General features: G+C 34.7%; 3 protein-coding genes across 4 annotated transcripts; 1 reads left to right on the forward strand and 2 right to left on the reverse strand.

The window, feature by feature from the left end:
• Positions 1-353: 353 nt before the first annotated feature.
• Positions 354-3118, forward strand: LOC128856521 (signal recognition particle receptor subunit alpha homolog). The gene is made up of 3 exons (XM_054091822.1): positions 354-561; positions 623-1258; positions 1922-3118. Exons 1-3 carry the CDS (start codon positions 445-447, stop codon positions 2984-2986), a joined length of 1818 nt encoding a protein of 605 aa, XP_053947797.1. The 5' UTR covers positions 354-444; the 3' UTR covers positions 2987-3118.
• A 975-nt stretch (positions 3119-4093) lies between these two features.
• On the reverse strand, positions 4094-12769 carry LOC128858130 (adhesion G protein-coupled receptor A3). Of its 2 annotated transcripts, XM_054094135.1 has the most exons (5): positions 12267-12769; positions 11983-12201; positions 11710-11923; positions 9411-10590; positions 4094-9353 (listed from the first exon to the last, which is right to left on the reverse strand). In XM_054094135.1, the coding sequence occupies exons 1-5, from the start codon at positions 12479-12481 to the stop codon at positions 6082-6084; spliced, it is 5100 nt and encodes a 1699-aa protein (XP_053950110.1). In that variant the 5' UTR covers positions 12482-12769; the 3' UTR covers positions 4094-6081. The 2 variants fall into 2 exon arrangements, with proteins under 2 accessions (XP_053950110.1, XP_053950109.1); XM_054094134.1 differs by having other exon boundaries at positions 4094-10590.
• Positions 12770-14767: 1998 nt separating this feature from the next.
• On the reverse strand, positions 14768-16303 carry LOC128858133 (26S proteasome regulatory subunit 6B). The gene is made up of 4 exons (XM_054094137.1): positions 16193-16303; positions 16058-16141; positions 15554-16001; positions 14768-15496 (listed from the first exon to the last, which is right to left on the reverse strand). Exons 1-4 carry the CDS (start codon positions 16214-16216, stop codon positions 14823-14825), a joined length of 1230 nt encoding a protein of 409 aa, XP_053950112.1. The 5' UTR covers positions 16217-16303; the 3' UTR covers positions 14768-14822.
• Positions 16304-16707: the final 404 nt, after the last annotated feature.

Below are 16707 nucleotides of genomic sequence, written 5' to 3' on the forward strand. Positions count from 1 at the left end.
AGCAACCAAACACAAGAAATTATACGTACACACATACACTATCTTCCCACGGCGTCTTCCGCAAACAAACTGAATTTAGAGGCTTTATATTAATTTGTGTTTTCACACTTTAACACACGGCACTTCGTTTTTGTTAGTTTGATTAGCTTCTACTCCTACTCTCCTAATTTTGCTTGTTTTGTTCGTTTGTTTTGTATTGTGAAGGGAGCTGACGTCAGACTTGTCCAATCGCGATAAATAAAGTAACGTGGAATCGTAGATAGTACTAAGCCTAAGTTATTATTAACTTGCTTATCGATTATTTATAATTAAGACATCTGGCATCGCCATAGTTGACAGCTGTGCGATGACAAATATGACGTGATTGAAATGTTTATTCGATTTCGTGAAGTTTGGTTGTTTCAGCTGTGACGTGTCAGGGAACGCGAATATATTTCGTGTAATATGTTGGACTACGTTGTTGTATTCACGAAAGGAGGTATTATCCTGTGGGATAATAATTCCTCCGAAATAACTTACACTTCATGCATCAACAATCTTATTAGAAGTGTCCTACTTGAGGTAAATTTTATAAGTATATTGCTTTCGAATTATATATTATTAATATATTAAACTTCAATAGGAGCGCAATGCGGAATCCAAATATTTTGAAGAAGATAATTTAGCTGTACAGTTCAAGCTTGATAATGAATTAGATCTTGTGTTTGCAGTGATTTTCCAAAAAGTAATCAAATTGAATTATTTGGATGCTTTCCTTTCGGAAATGCAACAGGCATTTAACAGAAAGTTTGGTGAAGTTCTAGTATCCTTACTAAGGCTTCCCACGAAATATGACTTTAATGAAGAGTTTCAAAATACATTGACAACAGTAGAAAAATCGGCAAATAAAATCAGTAAGGCTCCAAAGCAGATGCGCTCATACAATGAATCTACAAAATCTAAAAAAAGCGTTGCATCTATGTATGATGACAGCAGTAAAAATGAAAACGCAAAAAGAGTTGTTATACAAGAAACATACAAACAGCAAGAGCCCCAGTTAACAAACGAGAATCTAATTTTGGAAAACCGCAAAAAATTGAAAGAGAAGATGACGGCGAAAAAGAGCCCTACGGAGCCTAAATCTAAAACGCCTACATCGGAAAAAGCTGGGAAAAAACCGAGGGTATGGGACTTAGGTGGCAGTGCAAAAGATGCTGTAATTTTGGATCGATCAAAGGATCAACCACAAGACGTACAATATCAAAGCGTACAAAATAATGTAAGTATGTACACATACATTTATTTTGTTAGATATAAACCTAAAAAGGGTTGGCTTTCCAGTGCTACCATAAAAAATTTGCTTATAATGTCTAAGTGAGTGGATCGAATTTAAAAATTATAACATAATACACAAATGTAGTCACTATATCAGCCTTTTGTTAAAAATGGTTAATTTTTACATAAGCATAAAAAAATGCCCTATTACAGACGCTTATTTTATTAAATAGAAACACAGAAAAGTAAAAATATTCACTTATAAACTCACCTTATTAATTCTAGATTTGAATTAAGGCTATTTTTATTCAATAATACTACGCATTTTATTAAAAATATGTTCTTCTAAACGTTTGTAATACCGTGCAAAATAAATGTGCGGAACGAACTGTCAAAGGAACGATAATGAGAAAAGAATAAAGCGAAACCAGTTCGATAGAACTTTTGTAGTTTTTAAAAGAGTTAAATTAACTTTTGGCATTCGATAAATCATTATTTTCAAAAATAGTGAAAATTTGGACTAAAAAATCGCGCAATTTATTATTCCAAATATTACATTTTTCAAATTAATCATTTTTCATATTATGTACATATAATTAAATGCATTATCTTTAATATTATATAGAAGAACCCTACTCATTTTTCCTAACCTTTTTCTTGGTTTTAGATTGTTGGCACAATGCAGGGCCGGATTCGCGATCTAGAAGTTGAAAGCGATGATGAAGCTACGGAAATTGAAGAGAAAAAGGGTCCCAGTGCTGCAAAATCTAGTGGTATTTTGTCATATTTTAAAGGAATTGTAGGATCTAAGACGCTGACCAAAGTGGAACTGCAAGCGGTGCTGGAAAAAATGCGCGATCATTTGATATCTAAAAACGTAGCTGCAGACATTGCTAACAAATTATGCGACTCTGTTGCTACTAATTTAGAAGGAAAATCATTGGGCACATTTGATTCGATCGCATCATTAGTAAAAAATTCTTTAACAACATCATTAGTGCGCATACTATCGCCTAAGCGGAGAATTGATATTATTCGCGATGCACTAGAGGCTAAAAGTAATGGCAAACCATACTCAATCACATTTTGTGGAGTTAACGGAGTGGGAAAATCTACGAACTTAGCGAAAATTTGTTTTTGGTTAATTGAAAATAATTTTAGCGTACTAATTGCGGCATGTGATACATTTCGAGCTGGTGCTGTGGAACAGCTTAGAACACATACCCGTCATCTAAATGCTTTGCATCCTCCAGAAAGACATAATAATCGAACTATGGTTCAACTTTATGAAAAAGGATATGGAAAGGATGCTGCAGGAATTGCAATGGAAGCTATTAAATATGCTCATGACACTTGTATTGATATTGTGCTTGTCGACACAGCTGGTCGCATGCAAGATAATGAACCTCTTATGAGATCATTATCTAAATTAATTAAAGTAAACGATCCAGATTTAGTTTTATTTGTAGGTGAAGCACTCGTCGGAAATGAAGCTGTTGATCAGCTTGTTAAATTCAATCAATCTCTTGCCGACTACTCCGCCAATGAAAATCCTCATATAATAGATGGTATTGTTCTGACAAAATTCGATACAATCGATGATAAAGTGGGAGCAGCTATATCTATGACCTACATCACTGGGCAGCCTATTGTGTTCGTTGGCACGGGACAAACCTATTCAGATCTGAAAGCGTTGAACGTTAATGCTGTAGTACGCGCATTAATGAAATAAAGGATTATCTGAACTCCCATATACTTAAGCTAAATCAATATTTTTTGGTTTTATCGACATTTATGTTAAAATGTTAGATGAGAATAAATTATAAAGTTAGTTTGTGCAAGAATAAAGGAAATTATATTTTTATATATATCTCTTTCTATAGCTATTGCGTTGATAAAAGGGAATCCACTGGAGAAAAATCGCCAAAAGCAATAGAGGTGGTTTCACTCTTGAGTCTAACCGGGCCCAAATTAATTGGTAGTTCGTGCTAAAGTGCATACCCGAAACATAACACAAAATTTATTAAATGAATATATGAGTATCTGTACTTATATAAGTATAAATATTACGAGCTTTCGGGATTTTCGAGCTAGCGGAATTATGAGTTATAACAAACTACTAACTTACGAGGTATAAAGCAAAAGTAGCGGAAAAAAGGGATTTACTATTTCGGCAATTATAAATTGTAGAGCAATATGAATAATGAATTTGAGTTGCAGAGTATTTTTGTCTGATACGAACGATTAGAAAAAAATTGACGGGAGTCGTTCGTCTCAGAAAAATATGCAATTTAGCGAGAGGGTTGCATTACATACATTTTGTATGAATTATCGAAGGGGCCAGACTTTGTTACGAATTGTCGCGATTTTGAACTTACCGAGCATATGAGTTATCTCTCTTCCACTGTACATGTACATATTCTTAGCAGAGTTAAATTCTCATATTTACTAGGTTGTTCAATAAGTTTTGCGGTTGGATCAGAGAGTTCGTTGTTACTAGCCTAATTTAGTTTTGTTTTTTTTTCTTCATTTCAATCTGTCAATTCATTCTTTGTTTATAAGCTATTAGTATCGACGTGTTACAGTATTTTCTACAATGGAAAAAATCAAGTATGGTGCAGTGAATGACTGACAAAAAATAAGTGAATTGTTGACTTTTTGAAAAAAACATTTAAATCATATAGGATTAATTTTCCGTGGCTAACAAACATCTTATTGCTATATACAAATATTAAATAGACAAATTTTTTCTGACTGACTTTTTGGATTGAAATTTCGAAAATAAGTTATTCCCTGCGATCCCTGCTAAAAAGAGATGAAACAAAGCAATATTTTTTTTGTTTGGGTATACCGAAGTTATCTGATTTATTATACAAATATTTTACAAACAAGAAAAGTCAATTAAATAGTAAAAGATTTTGATGCCAGTAAGAAGCTTTGTACATATGTATGTATGTAATTGTAAATATGTATATCCAACATGTGGATATAGCCTAAAGAGCGTGTGGCTGCTTGCAGTCCCATTCAAGTACTGAGCAAGTCTTTATTCTGTACCACAAAACCAACCACATTTTCCTAATCCTTACTTATAGATAATGCAATTTTTTATTTTCCAACAATTATACTTATTAATTCATGCATCGAACTTATTTTTAATTTTATGAATTCACAACTATTTATGAAACAAAATTAGTTCCTTCTTAATGCAATAGGTATCTCAAAGTCCAAATCTATTATAATAATACATATACAGGGTTTGATTGAAAAGTAATGAGCCTTCCCGCGCGGAGCGTCTGCCAAGCGATCAACCGAATCGGCTGGTGGGGGAAAATGATCGTTGGACCTTCCACTAGACACCGGTCCCAGTTCACTGACAACAGCGGTGCAGTCAACATCGCTCCGCGCGTGAAAGCTGTTTTAAAAGTGTGTTAGGATTTTGCAGTGGCGAAAATGCAGCGATCGTTGGAGCAACGTAATTCGATCAAATTTTGCGTAAAGCTAAACAAAACGAGTACCGAAACCATTCGGCTACTCAAAGAGACTTACGGGAACCAATCTCTGTCCAGTTCCCAGGTAAAACGGTGGCACAAGACGTTCAAGGAGGGCCGGGAGGACGTCGGAGACGAACAGCAATCTGGAAGGCCTTCGACGACGCTAACAGACGAAGATGTGAACCGGGTTCATGAATTTTTGAACATTGACCGTCGTGCTAGTCTACGTGAGATCAGTGAAGAGTTAAATTGAACTTATTACAATGTGCGGAAATCGTGACCGGAAAACTTGAAATAAGCAAAGTGACTCCATCGAGGCGATCCAAAAAACTGTGGCAGCCGAATTGAACGCGATTCCGACGGATGAGTTTAAAAAATGTTTCCTGCAGTGGAAGGACCGCTACCAGCGGTGTATTGACGCTCAAGGGTCCTATTTTGAAGAATATTAGTTGTATAAGCCAAAAGGTTTAATAAAACTGCTTTAAAAAAATAAGGCTCATTACTTTTCAATCAAACCCTGTATGCATGTATTTACACATGTCATGTTATGGGTTTCAGCAAGAAAAATTCATTTTATAAATTAATAAGTAAAATTTATAAAATTAGATGCGAGAAGCTTTGAGATATTTGCCAATTTTGACTTGTTTAAAAGATACTTGAACTTTTTAGTAAATGGCAACATTTCAATACGCTCCTTATACATGACCTTAATCCTAATTGAATACCTAAATATGTAAAAATACTTGCATGTAAATGTAGACATACTTTGACTTTGTGGAAATTGTTTTTCTCTATTTATATTTATTTATGTATACATGCAGTCAAGTAGTATTATGTGAAACTTAACCCTCTAAAAATCGTGCTTGTTCTTCATTTTATCTTCTACACTCTCAGTTCTCCGATTTCAAGAACATCACTAAGGAACGTATTATTTATTTTTAAATATTATAATTTAATGCGTATTCAACTTAAATTACATGGTAAAATAAGTTCAGTTAATTAGATTTGACAAGCGCCCATACCTTTAAAAAAATTTAAATCACAGAACTTTCCTTATTCAAATGAGGCGCCAAAGCTTGCCAATATTTCAGTTTGTTGTTGTACTTAATTGTACAAAATGTTGAATCTTTGCAATATAACCAAAATTTGCGTAGGAATACATTGCTGTAAAGGAAGAGTATGTGTGTATATATTGGTCTAGCATCTCCTGATAGTTCATAAATACACAACTATGAATGTAAGCAGCTTAACTTCTCATCGAAAGCAATCTCTCTAATATCAGCGGCAAGTGAAGTATATAAATATTTTATACTTATTAACAATAGTGTTTTCAGTCCTAACTCTTCTTATTTTTTTGGTCAATATATGAAATAATACTACTTTGACTACTGTCATCCTCGACTGTATCATTGGAAGTTTCTAAAAAGGATTTCGACAGCAAACTTAAAGATGACGAAAATTTTGGCTTCGGTTGAGATGATGGCGTCATATTTGTTGTCGCCGATGCTGTCGCCATAAATGATGTTGATGTCATTGGTAATGGAACATCGAAATGTTTTTTTGTGTTATTGCTTAATTCCAAAGTTGGTTTAATAACAGGAGTGTTATTATGCTTTATAGCTTCATAAAGTTCATCAATAGATGGATCATTCTCACTCATTCGTTGTTCCAATGAATATTCCGTTTTCGGAATTTCATCATCGAAGTCATTTAAGGGATCTTCGATGTCGCTGGTGTTCGATGATTGATAAGGAAACTCTTCGGTTAATGTAATGTTTAGATCATTGTCCGGTTGTGGTTCATATAACCCGTGGCTTCGTATGCTTATTTCAGAATTCTGATAATTTAAATCACTTTCGTTTGTCGGACTAATTGAATGTGCAGCGTTTTTGTGTGGCATTTTAAAGACATTACTTTCACTAGCAGATTCAAATTTTTCGGAAAACTCTATTTGTTTCAGTTTAAGGCATTTGGGAGCTCTTTGGTTGTCACTAATTGTAAAAGGTACACTAAGCGAACTGCCATTCCAGGAACCAACTCTACTATTTTCTAAATTAAGAATTGATGAATGATTTGATAGATCATTTTTTAAAAATCGATTTGAGGGCTCAGCGGAATCATGGAGGTTGTTGAGTGATTTTGAATGTTTTGGGTTGTGTCGAATTAAAAAACCTGCTGTAGAGTATTCATCGATGTCTACATGGTTTGTAATATGAAGTGCCTGCGAAATATAAATTTCATCCATTTTCAGATCGAGTGTATTTTTCGATGTGCACTTGCCTTTTTCATCATTTCCAGGACTTGGTAAACCCACACTATTCATAGCCTCAACATCCCCATTCTCCATTAATTGCGGTTGCATCTCTACTAAGTTAGAAGCCTGAGGCAATAATGCTGATTGCTGAAATAAATTTGACTGTTCATTACAAATTGGCGAAATTGCTGCTGATACTACTAATGCATTTTGATATAATGGAATTTGTTGTTCACTCGAAAAGTCTTGTTCACTTTCAATTTCTTCTTCGTGTTCACTAAGTGTCTCTACGCAACTTGATTTGCAAGAGCGGTTTGCACTCCGAACCTTAATGATTTCGTGCTTTGGCTCCATTGTCTCAGGTATATTAGTGTAAATGTTTGCAACAAAATCGGGTGCAGTAGAACGATTCTGAACAGAACAGTCCGAATTGAATCTAGACATAGGAATGCCTTCTCGAAAATGTTCCATAGGTGTGTAATGCGGTGATTTTGATCCCATGTGCGAATTTGTATTTGATTTGTAGTAGATATTTGTATTATTCACTTTGCTACCACCCCTTAATAGGGTAATGGCGTTGTGTCGTTTGGAGTAGATATGTGCATTTTCACTTCCAGTTAAAGATGAGATGTCACTAACATTGTCCAAGTAGTCAATGCGCTCCACTTGACGTTGCAGTTCAAAATTATTACGCTTGGCTAAACGTTTTTGCTTTTTAAAAAATTTTCGTGCTACGATTATTTGATTTGGGTTGTAAAAAATATCAGCACTAGGTATTTCGCACGTTATGGGAACAGAAGTAAGACTATTTGCCGTCAAATGGTGATTGTTGATGATGGATGTTTGGTTAACATTTGATGAGACAGTGCCGAGTAAAGGACAGTCAATATTTTGTAAAACTTGTTCGTTTTTATGTGAATTGCTCTTCATACTCCGAACGCTGCTACTACGATGCCTCGAACATTGACTATTGGAGCGCGATCCTGACATGCTTACATCATAAACTGCAGAAGTTTTGTTTGCAGGCATGGTTGAAGGCACATTTGTATCATAATAATTATGCTGATAGTTTTTGCACATTGCATTTGTAAAGCAAAACCTTCGGCCCCACGCACTTCTTGTGTCATTTCTAGACAAAGTGTAGAAAAGTATTAAAAAGAGTCCCAACAATATGCAAGATGTTGCGAAAATCACACTGTACATTCGTTGGGTTGTTAAATTTTCAGCTGCTTGATAAACAAATATTGCCGCTGATGTCCACGAAATGATAAATAGTAATAAAAAAAGCAAATGAGCGCGTAAATGCGTTATATTTGACCTTTCGAAGTCATCTACTATACTGCTGACCGGATTGCTAAGTGTGAGACTTCTATATTGTTCGATACCAGTGGAATTATGATTTACTCGTTGCCCTGTGGTCTGCTTCAATTCGAGCCAATCTAAATCAATATTTTCAGTAGTCATTGTATTATCTGCAAACTGTTTATTCGCCAACACATTTATAGCCCTCTGGTTCATGTGACAATAGACACACAGCATAAGTATTCCGAGAAAAATAAGAAGTATTATTGCTGGGACCAATAATGCGTTAAATGACGATGAATTGTGTAGAAAACAAAATGAATATGTGGCATATTCATGGATATTCACCGCACTCGATATACCGCAAATTATCATTCCAATGCCCCAGCCAACTAAATATATGCTAAGTATTGGTTTTCTAAATTTCTTCTCTTTGGATACGTCAGACTCAGCGGTTACTCTATAATTTTTGGACAAACCTTTGTACAAATTGCTTAGACATACACACAACCATAACAATACAGATAAGGAAAAGTAATGCAATAGAATTCCAACTATTCTGCAAATATGAGGATATTCAGTTTGATAAATACCAACAACAAACACTGCCGACAATGACGAAACGGAGAGCCATATATTCACAAGTGAATGCCTTTGTTGACGATTCATTCGTATTGCTTTACGAAATATTATGAACGTGGCAATGTTAATCCAAGAACAGAAGAATACTACAATACTCCCAACGTAAATACTTACAGGAGCAAATTTAAATGTTGCTCCTGAACCTTCAATTGTATAGTCGTTAAGGTATTCCCTCCGTTGTAGAAGACCATAGTAACCCAATCGACTGCATGTAAACAACAACAGGCCACGATGCAAATACAATTTCCGACATTCTCGAGTGTTCCATTCATTTTCCTCACTATCCCACCATGCAGGTATTGGTGAACTTATTTCATTATGATAAGGGTGAACTCTTAGCATTATAAATATTTTATCACTTATGTCTACTAACGGATGTGGTTCAACCGATTCTTTTGCTATTTTGGCACCTATTACGACAGAAGTCTGAATAAGATTTTTTACTTCAGGCAAACTATTATTTTTACCATTGTGACTGAAGAGATTTCCGTTTCGAAAGACGGCTACCATTAACCTAATTGATTTTTCAGATTTATCAAACAAAGAGTTAACGGGAACTTGTATGGCAGCATCTATATATCTTTCAAACATTGGAAATGTATCGTTCGAAGTACTGCATTCAAAATTACGCCGTCCCATGTTATTAACACTGTTTAACCAGATACATGATATACCGGTAAATGAGTCCACGTGAATATTGAAAAAATCAACGAATATATTCCTGGGAATCGACCACGGCTCTATGGCGATTTCTTGAGAAGGGGGTGGTAGTGATTGAATTTGAGATGAAGCTGTTTCAATTATATTCAGCATATTTAGGCAAGTTTCAAAATTAGCTTGTGCAGCCTCAAACAAGCTTTTAGGTAACAATAAAAGTTGTGATACTATACTCAGTAATAGGTATGAAATATCCTGTTGGGTTGTTATGTATTCATCATATTTCCTTAATGTACGAGCAATAAACTCCAAATCTATCGGATCCTTAATATTATTCAGATATATTTGTGTGCGTGTGAAATTGTGAAGCCGTTCAGCGATTTCAAAAGCATTACTTTTCGTTAAAGTGAAATTCATTTTGGAAAACTGTTCAAGAATTCTAGTAGTTTCACTAACAAACGGACAAGAGCTCGTTTCTAAGTTATCCCATTCTCCGTTTTGATTACAATAATATGTTGCTAAAAGTTTCTCATCTTCATTATCGGCACAGGCTAAACTCACTTTTTCACCTCGTATCGCTTGTGGCCAATAATAAGTCCCTTTATTTGTGTGAATTACAGTCGCTTGGCAGTATTGAGTGTCTTTTGCTATTACCACCACAGCAATTGCTTTGGATAAGTTCGCTTGCTGGGAATTCAGGGTACAGTCCCACATTCCAGAATGGTTTTTAGTTATTTTTCCAATTTTAAGAATAGAATTAAGTATTCCTGAATCGGATAGATGCCTTGTTGAGACATCAACGTCAGAAAATACTTTTTCCGGATCATTGAAAATTATATCTTCAGTAGAATTGGAACGGCGAATTTTTTCAGACCAACCCCAAAAAATATGGGCCCGCGTTGATGGTATATCTTCCGATTCTCGGGGTACTCCAATAGCAACACGAGGAGCACGGCATTTCAATACAAGTTCGTCTCCTTCAAAAATGATCTGAAAGATAAGTGAAAATATTTCAATGTAGATATTTTTGGTAATGACTATTAAATTAAACAAGTAAGAAAGGCTAAATTTGGTCCGGACTGAACTTTATATACGCGCGCATATTTCAGTAAAACTTGAATTGTGCTGGCTGCTAATTTTCAGAATCAAACAAACTCACAGACGATGAGAGTTACAGCTTGTAACATCAGAGAGGTGAACGGAAATTTAATCGAATTTAAAAGTTAAATCCAAACGTGTACCAAGTTTAGGCGAATTTTATTAAATCGCTATCGAGAAATACGCATTTACTTAAATCTAGGTGCGGCACCGCCAATTTTTCAAAATTTTACTTGCGTTTATATCTTTTCTTTCATTTGTACCAAATTGTGCGTCATTTATAACAGAGGTATGACACCCACGACAGTCGGTTCTACCGGAACGTCCCAGAAAAAATATCCGGCTAAGGTCTGTCTCACCAGCAGCATTCCCCGTGCATGCATGGGGAATGTCTATGTTGCTACAACAAAAGCAACCGTCCATTTTTAATACCAACCTACCTTGTAACGAGTTTGTTTGAAATATAATTATTAATTTTTGCTCGATTTGCTAAGCGTATTTAAATCGACCCCTCTTATCATTCTGAGCATTTTGGTATATATGTTGTGTAAATAACTCTCTCGAATCCTTTAAGTTATTGCATACATATGATTAAAGGTATAAAATCTTTGCGAAGAAGTACACGAATATAAACACGTTTTCCCCCAAATTATTGCGATCGAAATCGTCGCATTGATGAACGTACAATTCGAGACTTAAACTGTTTTTTTTCTATTACGATATTAGTCATACAGTACGCCACTGAATTCAGAATGGGAAGGCTCATGAAAGAAGGAAGCCAATGTAAGGTCTTACTGCTCAATTAGATCGGCCAAGCGAACACTGATTATTGTTGAACGACTGAAATATTGCTTTAAAAAAAACGGTCGTTTAAAACAAAATTATTCCTGGTATGAAGAGCCGACTGTCGCAACATCGCGTACATGTATATATGATATGCTCAATCTTAAAATAGACTTAACATTTTTAATAACTTCATTTGATATTTAAAATTATTTATTTAGGATTTACCTGATTTCTAAAAGGAACCAACTCCAAAAGAGTTTGTAAGGGAGATTCGCAGTGTAAATCCACGCCAACTTTAAGTTTTTTCAAGAATGTACCTTTGAAATAAACTGGTGACTCGCACTTTGGCGATGGCTGTAACTTAATTAGATGATCATTAGCCCATGCTAGTAGCCAAACTAAATCGCAATTGCACACCAGGGGATTATTGGAAATGTCCCTGCAAAGGAAACATGTAAACAACAAAACACTATGAATGTAAGTATCTAAAGTACTCACAGATACTTCAAATTCTGCATAAATTCAAAAGAACCGGAATATATATGCCGAATAGCATTGTTGCTCAATTTCAAACGCTCGATATTGGGCAATGCTCCTGCAAACGTATCCTTATCAATTTTTCGCAACAAATTGGACGAAAAATCTAAGCGCTTAAGCTGAGTTAAGTTATGAAGGTCGTCACTCTGAATGCTTATAAAAGCATTGTTGCTTAAATCACTGCAAGATATAAAGCATTGTTATTTATTAATATCCATGTAATTATATTAAATTGATTTCCTTACAGTGATACAATGCTTGTTGCAATCTCACCAAACTGTATTTCTTTCCAATTCGAAGTAGGCATTTCTTTAATACCACCACATTTAACACGAATGTTTGAACTATTCTCCGTGCCAGTTTTGCACTGACATATTTCGGGGCAAGTAGAAGCTATGTTTGCCAAGAAATTTTGCATTGGCCATAATATAACCCAAATAAAAATTCCTCTCACAAACATTTTTATTTGATACGGAAACAATTACTTTTTATAGACCATTCCCGCAAACGTTGTACAATATTCACGCCTTTGCTGTGAGCAAATACATCTTTTACGTGTAGTTTTGTATTAACTTCTTTGTATACATTGCATTTTATGCGATTTTAGAACATAGATTTGTCTTTACGAAAATTACTTATACTTTCAACAGTTCATTTAGTTGATAGTTTATAAATAAAAGTAATAGTTTTATCTTAAAAATGCACTTTAAAGCGACTATAATATTAAACATCAACAAAACAGTCTTGTATTTTCTTAGCGCTTTAGTACTTTTTCTCCAGAATGTTGCCAGGCGTTAAAAATAATCTGTAAACAGAAAAAAATAGGTTTAGGGTTTTAGGGTATTATCGATGGAATAAGGGAAAGAAAGAGAATGTTTGATATAATTATATTTTTATCAAACACGCAAATATGTTTATAAACTGTGGTGTTTTTGCATGCACATAGATAATGTTGTTCCATTGAACGAAAAATGTATCAAGGGTCTGTACAAATTATTCCAAAACATCTGGATGGTGTTGCTGCGATGAAGCTAAATTTTTATATTTACTTTTATGCAAGAAACGCCAATCAAAATTACCGCAAAAATTGCAAATACAATTATCTAAATATTGTTCAAAATTGAAACGACTCTTGAAGTTTCCAACACTGATTGAAAGTAGAACAGCTGATGATCTATGAGAGTTTTCGATACATATTTCTACCTCCCATTTTATACCCGGTGTATAGTATTGTATCAGGATATTATGATGTTATGAACGTAACGATTATTTTATTGCCTGATCGAAGGATTTTTTTCAAAAACTTCAATTTATCTTAAAAAACTATATATAGGTATACATATATATACCTATTTATATATATATATGGGTCGTACACCCTTTTTTGGGTGTTTGACCGAGCTCCTCCTCCTATATGTGGTGTGCGTCTTGATGTTGTTCCACAAATGGAGGGACCTACAGTTTCAAGCCTACTCCGAACGGCAGATATTTTTATGAAGAGCTTTTTCATGGCAGGGGTTTGCCATTGCCTGCCGAGGGGCGACCGCTATTAGAAAAATGTTTTTCTTAATTTGGGTGTTTCACCGAGATTCGAACCTACGTTCTCTGTTTGAAATACGAATGGTAGTTACGCACCAACCCATTCGGCTACGGCGGCCGAATTAAACAATTAATTGTCGGTTTTTTTCTCGAAGATCTGAAAAATATTTCCTGAGGCCTCCATATTGTTAATTTTGAAAAAAACTCTTCCATCAGGCACAAGATTATCTATTAATAAAACTAATTTCTCTTGTGCGATTGATTTTAGATTAATCTCCAAGGACTTGTCATAATCACCGCGAGGGACTTCTGGACAAACAGTGATAACTTTTACAATTAATTTTTTGAAATTTTGCTAAAGTCAAGTCTTACCTTTTAAACTATGTGTACATGTACAACTTATCGAGAAAAAATTTAAGAATCTGTGTACAATAGGGCGGGTCGATTTAAAAATCGCTCATTGCTCTGTGAAAATCGTATTCTAGGGATCAAAATAAGAAACTTTGCCGAAGGAACCATACCTCTAAAACGCATTCTGATATCCCCCAATTTATAAATATCACCATTTTTGGACTTTACATGAAAAAATCAGCTAAACGGCTATGTTTTTTCTATATATTTTTTTAATTATAATAATATTTATTATTTATTTATAATATCTATTTTTTCTCTTAAGAAATTTATTTAGTCAGAACAAATGTAAATGAAAAAATTAATTTAAGTGAGTTATAGAAAAGAAACTAAAAAGTTCGACCCGAATTGGGGGACATTTATTCCGTAGAATATGATTTTCACAGAGCAATGGGCGATTTTTTTGTCTCTCCACAAATCGACCCGGCCTAGTATACAAATGTATGTTAACGTCTAAAAATAGGAAAACGTTGTCACACCAGGACCTTTCTTGTTTTGTTTCTACAACAACGTGCACCTGGGCAGGAATCTTATGCACTTTCCAGTAACCAGTAAGGACCAACTAATTATTATACAATGAAAAATAGGTGGGCTACTACAATAATGGGATGCTAATGTTAAAACCATCATTAAACTAATTCATAAAGGTGACTACTGCTAATCCTGCCTCAACAGAATCAAAATATTGATAGATGAAAGATGTCTTACCATATTTTATAAATTACTCCGTTTACTCAACACATTTCAAATATGTACATCATTCCTTATACCAAGGCATAAGTAACAGAGTTACAAATTAAGTTTTCGGACAATATTTTATTTAAATTCTATAAATACAAATAACGGTTATTTTATTTATAAAACTCATGTTCTTGTTCATCTTTTTTAATATTATTTTTATAACCTTTCTCAAAGTCCTTTCCTAAAACGATGTATCGATTCTCTCTGACGGCATGCATACCTGCCTCTTGGCAAATAGCATTGATGTCCGCACCAGAAATTTTATCTGGTCGTGCTACATAATCTTCCAAGTCCACATCTTCGCTCAAATTCATTTTAGATGTAATTGTCGAAAATATTAATCTTTTTTGCCTTCTATCTGGAAGAGGGAACTCAATTTTTCTGTCAAGGCGTCCAGGACGTAAAAGTGCGGGATCGAGTGTGTCGGCACGATTTGTTGCCATAATAACCTTAACATTTGTCGTTTGATCGAAACCGTCCATTTGATTTAGAAGCTCCAAAAGAATACGCTGTACTTCTCTATCAGCACCGGTCTGAGCATCAAAACGTTTTGTTGCGATTGCATCAATTTCATCAATGAATATAATAGCAGGGGCATTTTCCTTTGCTAAACGGAAAACATCGCGTACCATACGAGGCCCTTCGCCGAGGTACTTTTGAACGAATTCGGAACCAACAACACGAATGAAAGATGCAGTTGTGTGATGAGCTACTGCCTTAGCAAGCATAGTTTTTCCACAACCGGGTGGTCCATACATCAGCACTCCACGAGGTGGATCAATACCTATATAAAGTACAGACATGTACTAATATATTTCTTAAAAATTTACAATCTTCTTACCAATTTGCTTGTATAATTCGAAATGAGTTAACGGTAATTCAACAGCTTCACGAATTTCCTGTTTCTGCATATCCATACCTCCAATATCAGCATAACTCACATCGGGCTTCTCATCCGGTTGAAGCATCGATATTGAGCTATCAGCTTCTGGAGGCAGCACATCTACTAAGGCATTGCTATGTTTATGCAGTGCCACAGATGCCGATGGCTTTAATAATTCACGATCAATAGTAGATAAGATGCGAACATAATAGTTGGAACCAGTTGTTGACCCCACGATTCCCGTGTTTTGGTCCACAGCTTCTAAAAACTGGCCTATGACCAATGGGACCGATTGAATGCGTTTAACTTCCTCTTGAGCATGAAGATATTCTTTCTTTAGATTGCGCTGTTCATCCTTAATATACTCTTCTTGTACTTCAAGAAATTCGAGCGTTTTTTGCAGTTTCTACAACAAAATATGCTAAAAAATAGCAGTTTGAAAATATGTACGTATCTCCTTACCTTATATCGCACATACAAATCGTCTACGTCCAGTTCATCCAGAGAACTGTGAGCATCTTTTAACTTGAATTCAAGAACATCCTCCTAAAAACTTAAATATAATTAACGTAATTCTTTTAAATAATTGGTATATACCTTTTCCGGAACAAGTACATCCATTTTTATTCAACAGCACAAATTTTCGCTTTACTAAAAGAAATTATAATGCAAATGACTGTGTAAAATTTTTAGGGCATTGCCAATTTAAGTAGCACTTATTGATGATGCCACATTGACAGAATTAGTAATGCATGCGGATGTTGTCTGCAAGAATGATAGAATGCTAGATTGAACCTTCCGAATTCCTTGTGACGACATCTCTTCAAATAAATAAACAAGAGGAAGAAAATGTATTTGTTTGTGAAGAGAAAGATTAAGTAAAAGCAATAGAAACTGTCAAACAGACATACACTTCCTTGCCTCGTCGTCATCAGGTAATAAATCGCAAGAAAAAAAAATGCTTATGGGATTTTATTTATAATTCGAGCTTTCACAATTTAACACGTGGTACTTCAGTTTGTTTATTTTAAAAATCACAATTACCAGGCCATTCATTTTACTCATTTTAAATAAATAATAGGAACTGTGCAGAATATAAGGCTCAACTTTGA

This window comes from Anastrepha ludens, chromosome 3 (assembly GCF_028408465.1).
Source record: "Anastrepha ludens isolate Willacy chromosome 3, idAnaLude1.1, whole genome shotgun sequence".
NCBI lineage: Eukaryota > Metazoa > Arthropoda > Insecta > Diptera > Tephritidae > Anastrepha > Anastrepha ludens.